The 17,186-nt window shown below is 41.1% G+C and overlaps 1 protein-coding gene across 4 annotated transcripts in view; it reads right to left on the bottom strand.

Moving 5' to 3' along the window:
- Positions 1-776: 776 nt before the first annotated feature.
- synpo2b (synaptopodin 2b) overlaps positions 777-17,186 on the bottom strand; it is a 124,962-nt gene continuing 108,552 nt past the window's right edge. For all 4 annotated transcript variants that reach the window (XM_048529705.2, XM_048529715.2, XM_048529722.2 and 1 more), the window contains one exon: positions 777-6,515. In XM_048529705.2, coding sequence (XP_048385662.1) covers positions 5,928-6,515 — 588 coding nt within the window. In that variant the 3' untranslated portion in view covers positions 777-5,927. The remainder of the gene's footprint in view (positions 6,516-17,186) is intronic.

Raw genomic sequence — 17,186 nt, 5'->3', positions numbered from 1 at the left:
TCAATTACTTAATCATGACCTTAAGAAAACAGTTTAAAATGAGAAACCTTTGTTTGAATGTGGAGATTCAAGTAGTCTGATGTAATTGATTTTGTAGTGAATAGTGGACATGGGCACTTATCAAACTAAAGGCATGGTAAACATAAGCATTGAGATTTAGCTCTTCATTCACAGGAATTGTGCAGCATATGCTTGTTTCATTTATTTTCTCTCCTTCTCCTTCGTCCTATAAGAAACTGCCCTGTGCTGAGATTTGCTCTCAGTACCAGCCACTCTTCTGTATGTTGTCCAAGTAATCGTTCTCCATGTGTGAGCTGACACAGTGAATATAGGCAAATTATTCAGCACTTGTGGAACATCACCAAACCTGTTACTATTTCATGTACTTTTCATCAATGCGCGTAAAATGTCAAATAGAAGGTTGGAGCCAATCCATTTGTTCCCTCTTTCACCACTGGGATGCTGAGGGTTCTCGCTATTACAGTGACAACTGATTGAGAGTGAATTATTTGTTGCATAATACTTAAAGTCAAATATGATTAATCCAGAAAGTGACAATGATTCAAAATTTAAATATTGTAAATGAAAATGATATGTTTTGTGAGGTAACTAGTACTATACAAATTGTCATTGAAAACACTGAGATTAGATAAAAATGCAAGCATATATACATTTTTATGGTACCGGCTTTTTGAAGTTTTTGTTATAACCACTCAAAATGAAATCTGCATGTTCAAGAAGCTATTACCTTCAAAAATGATACAACAAGGAAGCACTTTATTTTAAAACATTTTAATAGTGGAACAAAGTTTTTGTTACGAATTGTGCAAACCAAATAAGTGCTTTTGAACATTCTGTACCACTATATCAGAAGCATAATTGACAAAAAATGCAAGTAAAAACAAATATTTGTTCTCAAGTTACCATTTTATAAATGTGACATGCTGTGTATAATACGTTTTCAGTGCTTAACGTGTTGGAAGTGTTGCATATTTCTCCCATATACTTGTATATAAACATTGTAATACAATTAGAAATTTAACTCACTGAATTAAAGTCATATGTAGATAATGCCAAGATAAGAACACCAGTTCAAAATGTGTACACAAACAGTAAAGTTAGGGCAGTTCAAATATTGTTCCATATTTCTCTGCACTCAATGAGTGCATCACAGCTATTTTTATGCAATTATATATATGTACCACAATGTGTCTACATTCTGTTTGTAATTATGGAATTTTGTTGAAGACGGTAAAAATTTGATAGGATAGGAACACTATGTGAAGGTCTTGATATTTTGAGTTTTACATGAATATCAGTGTTTCCATTGTTTCCAACTAAAAGATACAGAATCTTAACATCAAAAAATGACCAACTCAGTATTGCTATAATGATGCATTATACTTGATGTTAGAATATTTTACATTATGTAATATTTTGGGATTTAAGCCAGTTGTTCAGAATGTTTAAGGACCAAATGTTAAGTTTTGATTAAACCCAAAATAATTTTCTGCAGGGAAGGATATAATTTTTGACATTTTAACAGAACAATATAGCCACAGAAAGCTGGTACGAGAATTCTAATGTACAAATCATCTACACCCTTGACCGACAGGTAGTACCACAAAGGATTCAATTAACTCAAATGAGTATCAAGGGCAACAGATGTATTGTCAAATGCAATATTCCATCAATTTCACCACTAGCCCCTGATATCATTTAATTTCTCCATTACTCACATCATGACAATTTCCATCAATCAAAATTTAGACTTAATGTTCCTAACCTCAAGGCACCCTTGCATATTTCACACTGCTGCATGTCATCCAGACATCACTGCATGAGGACACTTTCAGCTACTTAAATAGGGCAGAAATCTCACTGAAATAGGTTGTTCATTGAGAAGAGCTGATGATCTAGTGACACTGTCACAAGCTGTTCCATTATAGCTACAATACTGACATCTACCAAACAATGCAGAAAATTGCCATGGTAATGCTCGTACAAAGCAGGACAAATCCAACCCTGCCAATTATTGTCCCATCAGTACATTTCCAATTATCAGTAAAGTGATGGAAAGGTGACATCAACAATGCTGTCAAGTAGCACTTGATTGGGAATAACCTGTTTCAAAATCCTGGAACTCCCTCACTAACACTATTATGGAAATATTTACAGTAAATGGATTACAGTGATGCAAGAATACAAATAGCTTGCCACCACTTTCTCAGGGGAAATTGCTGACCCGACAAGGCTCACCTATACCCCAGAATAAATAATAAAAAAATTCGCCATATCCCAAATTCTATTCTGTTTTAGTAACTTCAGATAATGCAAGGATACAACTTTTACTTCCTCAGCGCTACACTCGTCATAAACTTGCACTTGTGGTTTTCTCCTTCCAGATGATGAAGATCTGAATTGTTGCTAGATAGTACTTGAACAGCCATTGTTGGAAGAATACTGATGATGGAAAAACAGGATCACTTAATGTCACATTTTGAGAAAGTGAGATCACTTGACTTTTGTATTCAATTCAAAATGTTTAATTTATAAGTTTACTTTGTAATGTTTATTTTAATGTGGTCTGTTATTTTTGTATTTTGGCAATCAAACACTGTGATAGTCAGTAACCATGAGAAGATAACATGTGGGACTGTTGCTGAATAGGAAATTTGAGTTGTATTTTCTTCAATATAGCAGATTGATGAACTTTCCATGGACACCCTGGCTAGACAGGGCTATCTAGCTTTGTTTCCTCTGCTGTAGCTTCTCCCCGCTTAACCAACTATTTCAATTCCTCATCCTTCTCCTTAGCAACTCATCAAATAACTGACACAAAGGGCTGACCTTTTGGTGTGACAGCTGTGAATCTTGATACCACCTAGCTAAGTACTACAAGGCTTCTTCAGAGTTGTTCACATGGGAACAACACCACCTGCATTTACCCCTCCAAAACACTTACATATATCACCCTTTCATCATTGTTGCTGGGGTAAAGCCCTGCAATTCCCACTCTAAGGGCATTGCGGAATCAACCTACAGCATGTGGGCTGCAACAGTTCAAGAAGCAGCTCCCCACCTTCTCAAGAGCAACTCAGATGGACAATAAAGATACTGACCAGCCAGTGAGGCTCATGTCCCATGAGTGAATAAAAGAAGAGTGTACTGCCCTTGACACCAAGTCAGCATTTGATTGAGCATGCCATCAATAAGCCAAAACAAATCTGCTGACTTGGGAAATAGGGAGACAACTCTCTTCTTTCTGGAAAAATGGATGGTGGTTATGATGCTGCAAGTCAATAAGCTCAGCCATAACACATCCTCAGGGTAGATACTTTCTGATTAATGTGCTCAGAGATGTTATTAGACACTTCTGCAGCAGGTAGGACTTCAACTCTCACCTCCTGATCTAGAGGTGGCGACACTACTACAACACCACAGTGCACAGTTCCTCAGGACAGCGTAGGCCCAACTACTTTCAGTTGCTTCAACAGTGACCTTTTCTTGGTTATAACGTCAGAGATGGGGATATGTGCTGATGAGTGCACAATATCCAACACCATCACAACTCGTCATATACTGAAGAAGTGCATATGCAAAGAACTGGACAACATTCAGGTTTGGGCTGATAAGTGGCAGCTAGCATTTGTATCTCAAAAGTGGCTGACAATGACCATTTTCAGCAAGATTTAATTCAACTATTGACCTTTGACATCCAATGACATTACCCTTGCTCAATTCCCACTATCAATAGCCTGGGAATTACCATGGACCAGAAACTGGTGTAACCAGATAAATAGCTTGGCTACAAAGGCAAGTCCAAGACTTGGAATGCAACAATAAGGAACTTGCCTCCAGACTCCTCAAAGCCTGTTTAGGGTACAAGTCAGGAGTGTGATGGAATATTCCTCACTTGCCTGGATGAGCCCATCTTCTATAATACTCAAGATGTTTGACCACACCCAAGATAAAGCAGCTGCTTGATTCGCACCACATCTAACATCTTCAGTATTCACTCCCTCCATCTCCAATGCACAGGAGTACCATCTACAAGATGCATTGCAACTACTCACAAAAACTTCTTCAGCAGCACTCTCCAAACCTATGATATGTGTACCCATTATAGGCTGAAGTGCTCAAGAGGCAGTTCACTTCCATTTTCTCAATGGCAATTTCACATGGGTGATAAATGCTAGGCCAGCGAGAAGCACCTATGTCCCACAGATGAGTGAAAAGTAAAATTGATGGCTGAATGTTAATTTCAGATTACCAAAATTTTAGCTGTTAGGTTAACACTAATAATCTCTATTCTGACTTTTATCCAATACATTAGTGAGTAAGCGAAATGATTCAAAACCTTTCTATATCTCCCTTTAATTCTACACTCACATCTCAAAACACATTGCACATACTGTAACCCATGATAATCTTTCCAATTCACTTTGAGCACTTAAAAAGTAATGTTTGCTCAAAATGTAAAGCTATAATGCTTCCCAAGTCATTTCAAAACTTCCTAGTGACACACATTATTCTGTACAATTTCTACCAATCTTTCTTAATGTACAAATTCATTATTATTTGTTTCAAGATAATATTTATGTAACTTTGAAAGAATTGCATAGTTGCAGGACTTACGAATATGAATGATGTTATTTTGTGGCCAAGTGTAAGCATTCTCCAGATCTAAAAACAAATCCTCAGTACATTTTGGATAGCTGTAATGGAGCTGGATAATTTTTAAGTATGATTTTACATATATATGTTTTCTTTTTCTTTACAATTTACATGGTAACTATCATAATAATAAAGACTATGTCAACCTTTGTAAGCTAACTTTTTTTGGTTGTGACAAACATGCATGATTCTAATGGCTAATTTTTATTCAGGACAGAAAAATTCAACATTTCTGTTTGTCAAATGGATTAAATTTCAAATATTTGTTACACCTTTTGCCATGGTTTGTTATTACCTATTCTCCTAGAAATTTCTCTGACATTGCTGTTGTTCACAATATCGTATATGTATAATATTTCTACAAAGCACAGTACATTTCCCAGCTAAAAGAAAATCTGTTGCACCATGCTTTCCTTTTCTATAATATTGCCGGCCTCAAAGTCGGAAGTTTATTTGACTTTCTTTCTTAGTGTATGATGTCAGTATTGCATTGGATAGACAAGTCCACAAGCAAAAGCTTAATCGATTATTGTAAATGAAAAGCAGTGTGTTAAAATGTTATAAAAACAAGCCCAAAATTTTTGTCTTGGTTTCTGCCATTTGTCATTTTCAATTAGCCTGTGTTGGGGAAAAAATTTTATACTTCCTCTCATGGTATTGCCTTAACCCTTCTGACCTGTTACAGAATTGTAACTCATCCCAAGACAACTAATTCTGTGTATACATTTTATTGGCCAAGTTATTCTCTGATGTTATAAATTGTGCAATGCAAAATATGACACCTGCCACTTAATGAGCATCCATTTTTATGGCTGCTTATTTTTGTTCAAACAGATCCCAAAGCTCTAATAATCCATCTCTAGGACCAACGGCTGCATGTTATCTGAAAATAATATCATAAGGTTAATGCTGCAGTGTACAGACCGATCCATTGTATTCTCTGTCTGTAAATGCTTTGAGTGTGCTTTGTCTTCTCTTGTATACTTTTCACAATTTGTAATTCAATATCTTACTGAAGTATGCATATGAAAATAGTTCAGACGCTCCAGAACACAACAGAAATCCAATATTGAAGGCAATGTCCACCACAAAATGCTTTTTCTTTATCTTAAAGTTTTTCACACCATGTTTTGAATCTGCTCTCTTTAAAAACCCAGTTCACTTTTCCTGTTGATGCAAATGGTGCAGTAATCTTCAACATGAGGAAATGCCTGATGAATCACAGGTCAAGACATTTTTCTTTTATGGTTTCATCTTTGTTTCTTCCAGCCCCGTGGATAAGGGTTATAATTTGGATCAATTACCTGCTTTCCTGAAGTTTCATGTTCAGAATATGTCCCAGCAGACAGATCTGAGTCAGTCAGTGATTGCTGATAATTTAGTGGCTGTTTATACATTGAACTCTGTTGGCTGATGGATGTTGGAATGGATGCTGTAGTTTTGATTGAGGACGATATGCTAGATGGTCTTCTCACCTGGAAAGCAGCAATAGAAGAGTAACTGCTTGGAAGTGGTGGTACATAGGCTACTCGTGCCTTCCATTCCTCTGGAGGCTCAGGTAATGTCTTTCGACGGGCTGCTGACACAATATTCTTTGCTATTGATTCCTGGATCTTCCTCCTAGAAAATGCTTCCTCTACTGAACCAACAGCAGACTGTGATGCAGCATCCCATGGGGTCAGTTTTTTCTTTGAAATTTTATCTGACTGGGATGTTGGTCTTCCAGGTGACTGGGTTGCTGGCCGACTCATTGCTTGTGCTCCAGAAATCCCATGATAATAATTGTATTGTGGTAACTTTTCTGGTACTTGTACAGGTTGGAAACCTTTTGACTGCATCTGCAAATAGAACCAATAAATAGTGTAAATGATTGTTGAACTTGACAAAAGCAGCAAAAGGGAAACCCCAAATGTGTGAACCTCAAATATTCATGTGTGGTACTTGTGATGTATGTTGTGATGTGGAAAACTTGTTTAGATTTGACAGTCATTAATGTTTCTTGTAAATTTGGCATCCTTTTGAATGCCCTCAGCCTTGGAAAAATGCTAAATTTGCAAGGAACATGTATTTCTGCTTACGTTAAAACTACCAGAGTTTTTCACATATATTCATGCTAATTTGGGGATCAACATGTAACTTTCGAAATATTATTGCCAAAAGAACATTCCTTATTCCCTTTGATGTTTGAAATCACATAAAATTTCGGAAGTTTTACAGAGCGAAACCATTTGGGGGTAATCAGGGGAAACTGGTATACCACTTGCCATTTGGCCCATGTTTTTGCACTGGATCTTGAAATGAGAAAATTATTTCATGTCATTCACCCCAACATCTCCTTGTAACACTGCAAATTCTTCCTTTTCAAATGATGACCTAATGCTCTTTCGATAACCTTGATTGTACTGTCACCTCAAATTCCATTTCTTCTTGATAACACTCAAGGATAATGTTTTGTTTTTTCTTATGTAATAAAAATATATTTTATCACATATATACAGATCATTTAACAGGCCACTAATGATGATTATGCTCCATTGAAACCTCCTCCACCCTTTTCTTCTGCTAATCCTTTCAGCAAGTCAATCTATTCATTTCTTACCCTTGCATGTATTATGCCTCTCTTTAAGTGCTTGTGTGCTATCTGCCTCAATTATTCCATATGGTAGTAAGTTTCACATCCTAACCACTCTGTAGATATTTTCAGCAAGAATTTTTCTTAGTCACCTGTAATATATGGGCAACAAGGTGAAAGCATGTTACTCATCATTTGTATGAATTTGTACTTACTATGTTGCTGCTGGTCGGACATGACTAACTATACTTGTCCATCACATTTAGAGTAATTTGTTTTGGATAGCCAACTGGCAGAGGTATCTAATTTGCCTCTTGTTAATGCTGACAAAGCCCCAGGCAGCCAACCTACTGTGGGCTGCTTCATACAGAGAGACCTGACCAGCCACAGTCAGAAGGACAGCAAACACAGTGGTGCCCTAAATTTTTTGTCTGTACCCTGCGGTGCATCCCTTCTCATCCTGGTTTCACAAACATAATTGAAATCTTACCTTCTGGGCTCCTTCCAGTCTGGAGCAGTGGATCATATTGAACAGAGTGTGCACAGTGCATGCTCCTCTCATCATGTTGAATTGGCAATTGAAGCTGAAGGACCTAGATTTATAAACTGACTTAGGGGAGCACTCCACTGGCCATGGGGAAAATTGAATTGGACATACCATTGGTATGAATGGAGTTTGAGTTGAGTTATATATGTTACAATGTGTGGAGTGACACTGTCCTGTTTCCACTCGACGTAGAACTTCAAAATATGTTTACAATAAACAAAATAATTAAATAATGGCTAATTTAAGAATTGTTTAAAGAGGTGAATTATCAAGGCATATAGTGGCTTAATAGTCAAACACATAACCAAGTTCACATGTTGTTTGATCAAATTGGCTGCAGTATAGATACATCCTGAAATAAATAAATATAAACAATCATTGCCATTTATCTATAGAAATAGAATGAATGTCAAAATTAACTCAAGTGTTAATATCTTTTCCTTTCGTTCCATGATCCACATTCCACATTAAACATCACAAAAGCATCAATCCAGTGACCGAAGCTGAAATGGAAAATAGGATATTTCACTCTACCAAGACACACTTTCTTAAATGCCTATGAATCCATATGGGAGACTAAGAGAACTTTTCTATGCTGTGAGCAAAGTGAACACTTTCCATCACTGTTGTGGTTAACTTGACTTTCAATGATGGTGTATAATAATAATATAGCTTCAACTTCCCATGATAGATCTCTCCTGATCTGGAAGTGAAAATTGTTAAGTTTTTATTGCACATTTTTGGCTATCACCCAACATTAAAATTATTCCCATTTTGGTGATCACTTTGGAATTGTGACTTCTGGGAAATAATTTAGCATTGTTTCAAGGGAAGATACGAATAGATAATAGATAATAGCAACTAGTTTTTTTGCTTTTTTTCTGTTCTATTGGTCATTTCAGTCAGGAGTGCATTGGAAGAGAAGAAAATTCAACTGGGGCCTGAATAGACTGTCCTTTATGAAGGTGGTAAGAGAGGTGGCAATTAGGGAAGTAACTGGATGAGAAAAACAGAAGTTGCTGGAAAAGCTCAGCAGGCTTGGCAGCATCTATGACGAAAAATCAGAGTTAATGCTTCTGAGGAAGGGTCACTGGACCCAAAACATGAACCAAAATCAGAGTTAATGTTTTGGGTCTGGTGACCCTTCCTCAGAAGCGTTAACTCTGATTTTTCTTCATAGATGCTGCCAGACCTGCTGAGCTTTTCCAGCAACTTCTGTTTTTGTTCCTAATTTACAATTTGCAGTTCTTTCAGTTTTTTAAAGTAATTGGGTGAGTTGGCCACGATGCAATATCACTCATTTTTCCCTCCTTTCCAATTAAAAGATTGGCAAGAAAGTCTGGTGGCAATTTCCCAACTGGCAAGTGATTAACAACCTTGGGTGGTCAATTAATGGGTACTTAATGGTCTCAACTTACCATGATCCTAATTACTTGTCCTCTCTGCAGATGAGAAAAATGGCTGGTACTCAGACTAAGAAAACATGGTGATGTATCTGCCAATTTAGAAGAGAAGGTCCTTATTTACCCCAATCTGGAGTCAATTACAGGCTTGGATTGGAGGGGAGGAAACAAGGGGCTAGTCTCACAAAGCCACAATTGAGATCCAAGATCTTGACAATGGAGAATTCAGTAAAGGTAATGGCAATAAACATCAAAGAGTGATGACCAGATTCTCACTTGCTAGAGATGACCATTGGTTGGCACTTTTCTGATGTAAATATTTCTGCTGCACCTTATTATTCCTAGCCCTCCTTTTCTTAATTCCTTGCTGTGTCAGCCTTGGAAAAGGTTAAAACTTATCAATTCTAAATTAAATCTTCTTTGATTTGTCCGCAGTAATTTAAATTTCACTTCCAAACTATTTTAGGCTCTCACCACTACAGTACTTGCTACACAAATCTATAATTAAATTTGTGAACAATTATTTAACTGTCCTATAAAACCTAAACCATTCTGGTATAATTAGCATTCATTGTTATTAATTCAGAATTCAGTTAGGCTGGTCTAAAAATACTGTCTAACAAGTTTAAATTAAGTCCACATAAATATCATTTTTCATATAAAAGAGACTCACAGCTAAAAGGAACAAGAATTTAGACATGAAGATCACATTGAAATATTTGTCAGACATTTCTCCGAGGAGAATCCTTTTCAAAAGCCTAGAAGTTTATTTCCAAAGAGGTTCAGAAAGCAATTTTTGCTCCCAGGTTGGGTACGCAGAATTGTGAAATTTCCTGATGTGTGTTCATGAAAGATCCTATGATTTTGTTTTGAAGATGTGCATCAGAGTTATCCCTAAATCTTAACCATTATTTATCCTCAATCAATATTGCAGAAACAGGTTGTGTTCTCATGATTGCGTCGTGTTTGTGGGAGCTTGTTGTGGTGCAAATTCAATTACAGTATTGTTCCAGTTCAACAGGAGGTCATTCACCCATCATCTCTGCACCGGCTCACCAAATGAGCATCATACCATAATGACATTCTCCTGCCTTTTCCCCAATACCTTGAATATAGCTTCTACTTAATTAATTTCTAAAGTCTTCTTTAAAGCCCCAATTGAAAATGCCTTCATCACATTTACAGGAAGTATGTTCCAGATCAAAATTACTCAAAGTGTGAAAAAGACTTTTTTCATATGACATTTTCTTCTTTTGCTGATAGCCTTATACCTGCATTCTTTCATGCTCGATTCTTTCATGACTGGTTCCATCACTGCAGGGTTTCATACATTAAACTAAGTACCCACATTTCAAAAGTTCTTCATTGACTGTCAAATGCTTCAGGATGTCCTGTTATCATGAAAGGTACTACTTTACTGCTATGTTTTCTTCAACAGATATTGTTAGCTTTTGAATTTTGTTTGTTATATTTAGTTGTGTAATGATGGTCTGGAAAATTCCAACAGCAATTTGATTGATTTTAAGTTCCAGTAGGTAACCTTCTGAAGTAGTACATTTACCATTTGGCAACGGCAGCATGAAGCAGCAAAGTGACTGCCTCACTGAAACCAACCTGCAAAAGTAAAGAAAGGCCCAGTTGGCTTCGGGCAAGAGATTTTCTTACCTGCTCAGAAGACCAGGTTAAAGTTAGGATAATCAGGATCCAGGTGGGAAATCAGTGGGCAAGTCAGCTTGCACAATTTAACTGCTGAGTTGACAGTACTAACATTTCCCAACTCCCACATTGTTTTAGTGTTCTAAGTCAACACAGTGGAGCACAGAACAATCCCAAATATTATAATAATAGATTCCCTGGCCCCATATACACTAGAACCGTGGTACCAACTACAAATACTGAAATATACCGTTTCATCTTGCACACAAATATTCTGTGAATCTTCACTTCTCTGTTCAGCTTGTTGCAGTGGCACCACTAAACATGTCTTTTGGAAAGATTTTATAATACATTAAAATAACCCACATGATCGTCCCTCCATATGCATTCTCCCAATGCCACTGCATCTATTACTATTATTATCAAAAGTCGATCATTGTATGTCATATTGTTTGTCTGATCCAGTTCTTAAATCTCACTTAACATTATCACTGCCTTCAGTGTTTGTTTATCCATAGTGGCATTTTAAATTTTGTAGTGATATGTCATGCTCTGTTCTTTATCTAAGAAGAAATAGATAGATTCAAGGGTGTCATACACAGTAAGGGAAATATACAATTTTTTTGAACTTAAATGGAAACAGCAAATTCAAAATACTTGATTTGGAAGCAACAGATTGTTGTGGTGAAGGAACACAAATTCAAAAACAGTATTAAGCAAACCATGATGACAGGATAATAATATAGAAAGGTAACTTGAAAACTAATTTAACAATTTAGGCTGATCGTCTATTTTGTTTCTGTGTACTCCCTATTCCTTACATGTATCAGTTATTTTGGCCAAATTGCACAATGTACTAGATTGTTATCATCTGAAGAGAATAGGTAAAGGTGAAGTTATTATAATCCTACCAAACCACAGACCACTACAGAGGGACAACTGGATAGTGGTTTAACCTGAGGAGGACTATTCTTCAGGCAAAGAGAGAGATTGAGAAGGTGGAACCTCCACGGTAACCTCATTCAGTGCAGGAAGTGAACCCACACAGTTTGTATCACTCTGCACCACAAGCCAACCAGCAGCCAGCAAAGCTGATCAACCTCCAAATGACCATCAACACTTTTTCCAGTGCATACCTGGGTGTCATCTACATTCCTTGCCTACCTGATGTCACTTCTTTCTGCTGAAATCACGATCAAAGTGAAATCTCAATTCATAGGAAGAACAAGCCCATGGATGGAAGTTAAGTTTCACATGTTGTATCAATGGATTATTGCAAAAAATCCTGTTTGGCAACAATAATGCCATTTAAAATTTCAAAAACAGAAGTCATTTCTTTATTTTGCGTACTGACATGGATAGTAGTGGCTTGGCCAGAAGCTCTTGTCCTCAAATGATCAGCCTATTGGCAATGATGTAGGAAGTGGAAATGTAAATCATAACTGCACTTCCACATCTCCCTTCCTGAGGAAGCAGATATTGCCTCTAAGATCAAAGCGGATAAGTGATAAATGCTGACAATAACGACAGGGATGCAGAAGGATTAATGACTATAAGTAATTACTGTACAAGAAATCAATGCAGTGACTGGCCTTTTGATGGTGAGTCTGTTCTATCCTCCAACAAGAGTGTACTAAATGAAACCATGTTAAATGAATTGAAATCACATCAGTGATAATGGGAACTGCAGATGCTGGAGAATCTATGATATCGAAGTGTGGAGCTGGATGAACACAGCAGGCCAAGCAGCATCTCAGGAGCACAAAAGCTGGCATTTCGGGCCTAGACCCTTCATCGGAGAGGGGGATGGGGAGGGGGTTCTGGAATAAATAGGGAGAGAGGGGGAGGCGGACCGAAGATGGAGACAAAACAAGATAGGTAGAGAGGAGAGTATAGGTGGGGAGGTAGGGAGGGGATAGGTCAGTCCAGGGAAGATGGACAGGTCAAGGAGGCGGGATGAGGTGGTAGGTAGCTGGGGGTGCGGCTTGGGGTGGGAGGAAGGGATAGGTGAGAGGAAGAACAGGTTAGGGAAGCAGAGGCAGGCTGAGCTGGTTTTGGGATGCAGTGGGGGGAGGGGAACAACTGGGGTGGTTTTGGGATGCAGTCGGGGAAGGGGAGATTTTGAAGCTTGAGGAGTCCACGTTGATAACATTGGGCTGCAGGGTTCCCAAGCGGAATACGAGTTACTGTTCCTGCAACCTTCGGGTGGCATCATTGTGGCACTACAGGAGACCCATGATGGACATGTCGTCTGAGGAATGGGAGGGGGAGTTGAAATGGTTCGCAACTGGGAGGTGCAGTTGTTTATTGCGAACCGAGCGGAGGTGTTCTGCAAAACAGTCCCCAAGCCTCCGCTTGGTTTCCCTAATGTAGAGGAAGCCACACCAGGTGCAATGGATACAATATACCACATTGGCAGATGTGCAGGTGAACATCTGTTTGATATGGAAGGTCATCCTGGGGCCTGGGATAGGAGTAAGGGAGGAGGTGTGGGGGCAAGTGAAGCACTTCCTGCGGTTGCAGGGGAAGGTGCCGGGTGTGGTGGGGTTGGAGGGGAGTGTGGAGCAGACAAGGGAGTCGCGGAGAGAGTGGTCTCTCCGGAAGGCTGACAAGGGTGGGGATGGAAAAGTGGCTTGGGTGGTGGGGTCGGATTGTAGATGGCGCAAGTGTCGGAGGATGATACGTTGTATCCGGAGGTTGGTGGGGTGGTATGTGAGAACGAGGGGGATCCTCTGGGGGCGGTTGTGGTGGGGGTGGGGTGTGAGGGTTGTGACATGAGGGATGAGGCATGACACCACCCACACCCTCCACCTCCTCCAGGACTTCCAATTCCCTGGCCCCCAATACCTCATTTTCACCATGGACGTCCAGTCCCTATACACCTGTATTCCTCATGCAGATGGCCTCCAGGCCCTCCGCTTCTTCCTGTCCCACAGGCCCAACCAATCCCCCTCCACCGACACCCTCATCTGACTAGCCGAACTCGTCCTCACCCTCAACAACTTCTCTTTCGATTCCTCCCACTTCCTACAGACAAAGTGGGTGGCCATGGGTACCTGCATGGGCCCAAGCTATGCCTGCCTCTTTGTAGGTTATGTGGAAAAGTCCCTCTTCCGCACCTACACAGGCCCCAAACCCCACCTCGCCACATCTGCTCCCAGGATGAGGCATTCCACTCCCACAAATCCCAGATGTCCACGTTCTACCAGGACCGCAACTTCCCCCTGCAGTGGTCGAGAACGCCCTTGACCGCATCTCCCGCATTTCCCGCAACACATCCCTCACACCCCGCCCCCGCCACAACCGCTTCCAGAGGATCTCCCTCGTTCTCACATACCACGTCACCAACCTCCGGATACAACGTATCATCCTCCGACACTTCCGCCATCTACAATCCGACCCCACAACCCAAGCCATTTTTCCATCCCCACCCTTGTCTGCCTTCCAGAGAGACCGCTCTCTCCGCGACTCCCTTGTCTGCTCCACACTCCCCTCCAACCCCACCACACCCGGCACCTTCCCCTGCAACCGCAGGAAGTGCTACACTTGCCCCCACACCTCCTCCCTCACCCCCATCCCAGGCCCCAGGATGACCTTCCATATCAAACAGATGTTCACCTGCACATCTGCCAATGTGGCATATTGTATCCATTGCACCCGGTGTGGCTTCCTCTACATTGGGGAAACCAAGCGGAGGCTTGGGGACTGCTTTGCAGAACACCTTCGCTCGATTCGCAATAGACAACTGCACCTCCCAGTCGTGAACCATTTCAACTCCCCCTCCCATTCCTCAGATGACATGTCCATCATGGGCCTCCTGCAGTGCCACAATGATGCCACCCGAAGGTTGCAGGAACAGCAACTCATATTCCGCTTAGGAACCCTGCAGCCCAATGGTATCAATGTGGACTTCACAAGCTTCAAATTCTCCCCTTCCCCGACTGCATCCCAAAACCACCCCAGTTGTTCCCCTCCACCCAATGCATCCCAAAACCAGTCCAACCTGTCTCTGCCTCCCTAACCTGTTCTTCCTCTCACCCATCCCTTCCTCCCACCTCAAGCCACACCTCAAGCCACACCTCCAATTCCAACCTACCACCTCATCCCGCCTCCTTGACCTGTCCATCTTCCCGGGGCTGACCTATCCCCTCCCTACCTCCCCACCTATACTCTCCTCTCTACCTATCTTGTTTTGCCTCCATCTTCGGTCCGCCTCCCCCTCTCTCCCTATTTATTCCAGAACCCTCACCCCATCCCCTCTCTGATGAAGGGTCTAGGCCCGAAACGTCAGCTTTTGTGCTCCTGAGATGCTGCTTGGCCTGCTGTGTTCCTCCAGCTCCACACTTTGTTATCTTAAATGAATTGAAAATCAGTTTCCTGTAATGTTATGTTTATTGCATACATGTTACATATAGATGTTATAAGGGTGGGTTATGTTTCTGACCTGTAATTTTATATGAAAACCCTACTGACTGTCTTGAACCCAACTGGCCCAAAAATCCTCTTTGTACTGATTACTTTTGCTATATACTCTGCTTACTCGCTTAGCATTCTCTCTCCTGACCTTCAGGCTTCCCACACCCACTCTCTGACACTCTCTTGCCTGACTCCTTCCTCTTGCTGTATTCTTCTCCTGACAGATTAGGTCACTCCTATTCACCACTTCTTTTCCTGACCCCTCTTACTTCCTCCTACTCACCACCCCTCTCCCAATCCTCTTTTGCTAACCTCTGACAACCCTAGGAGCAAGGGGAATGGCAAGAGAGATGGCAAGTTGAAGGGGTACCGACAGAAAAGTGGTGGGAAATGATTAAGAAAGCTCATAGGCCCCCAACCCCATAAAGCTCACTTCTACCTTCACTCAAAAATCTACAAACAGGGCTCCCCAGGCCATTGTTTCAGCCTGTTCCTGCCCCACAGAACTCATCTATTCCTACCTCGGCTGACTCTTTCCCTCCCCTTCTCCAGTCCTTTCCTGCTTATATCTGCGATTCCTCTTACACTTTATGTCAGTTTCTCAATTTCCAGTTCATGGGCTCCAGCCACCTCCTCTTTACCACGGACATGAAATCCCTTTATATGTATATAACGATCAGATGGTCTCAGGATTCTCTGCTTCTTCCTGGGAAAAAAGCGTTAATGATCCCCATCCACCACCACCCTCCTCTGCCTGGCCGAGTTCATCCTCACTTTGAACAACTCCTTCTCTAACTACACGCAATTTCCCCAGGTCAAAGGGGTGGCCATGGGTAACTGCATGGGCCCAGGTTATGCCTGTCTCTTCATGGAGTACATGGGGCATTCCTTGTTGCAGTCTTACTCCAGGCCCCACCCACAATTCTTTCTCTGGTTTATCAATGAAATCATTGGTGCTGCTTCCCTCTCATAAGCTGAATTTATCAATTTCGCTTCCAATTTCCAACCCACTCACACCTTCACCTCTGACTCCTCCCCTCTCTTCCTCGCGATCTCTGTTTCATTCCTGGGGATAGGCTGGCCACCAATATCCACTGGCTTCCACAGTTACTTGGACCATACATCCTTGCATCCTTCTTCTTGTAAAGACTCCATTCCATTCTCCTAGTTCCTCCATCTCCATTGCACCTGTTCTTATGATGCCAACTTCAATGAGGGGGGACTCCAAAATGTCCACCTTCTTCCTCAACCAAGATTTCCGCACCGCCATAGTTGACAGTGCCCTCAAACGGCTCCAATCTGTCTCTTGCACTTCAGCATCACCCCTCTCTTCCTTCCTACCACAGCGATAGGATCCCCCTTGTCCTTACCTACCATCTCACGAGGATCCATATCCAGAGGATCATTAGTCCCATTTTCGATACCTCCAGCAGAATGCCACAACCAAACATGTAATCCTCTCCACTCCCTTGTCAGCCTTCCGCCGGGACCATTCTCACTGCAACACCATGGTCCACTCTTCCTCCACTCCTCCCCACAGTCTCATAGCACCTTTCCCTGAAACTGCAGAAGGTGTAACACCTGCCTGTTCACTTCCTCCCTCCTCAATATCCAAGGCCCAAGACACACCTTCTGGGTGAGGCAATGAATTACTTGCACATCCCACAATCTAGTCTACTCCACTTGCTGCTCACAATGTGGCCTTCTCTACATTGGGGAAACAAAGCATAAACTGGGCGACCATTTCATAGGACATCTATTTTCTGTCTGCAAAAATGATCCAGAGTTGTTAGCTGCCTTCCGCCACAACACACCAACCTGTTTCCTGGCCAATATCTCTGTCTCAGAGCAAATTGGAAGATCAGCATCTCATTTTCTAATTGGGACACCTGTAGTTTTCAGGACTCAATACTGA

Source organism: Stegostoma tigrinum, chromosome 1, assembly GCF_030684315.1.
Source record: "Stegostoma tigrinum isolate sSteTig4 chromosome 1, sSteTig4.hap1, whole genome shotgun sequence".
Lineage (NCBI taxonomy): Eukaryota > Metazoa > Chordata > Chondrichthyes > Orectolobiformes > Stegostomatidae > Stegostoma > Stegostoma tigrinum.
Note: the sequence above shows the minus strand (reverse complement) of the source record. Positions and strands in the feature narration are given on the sequence as shown.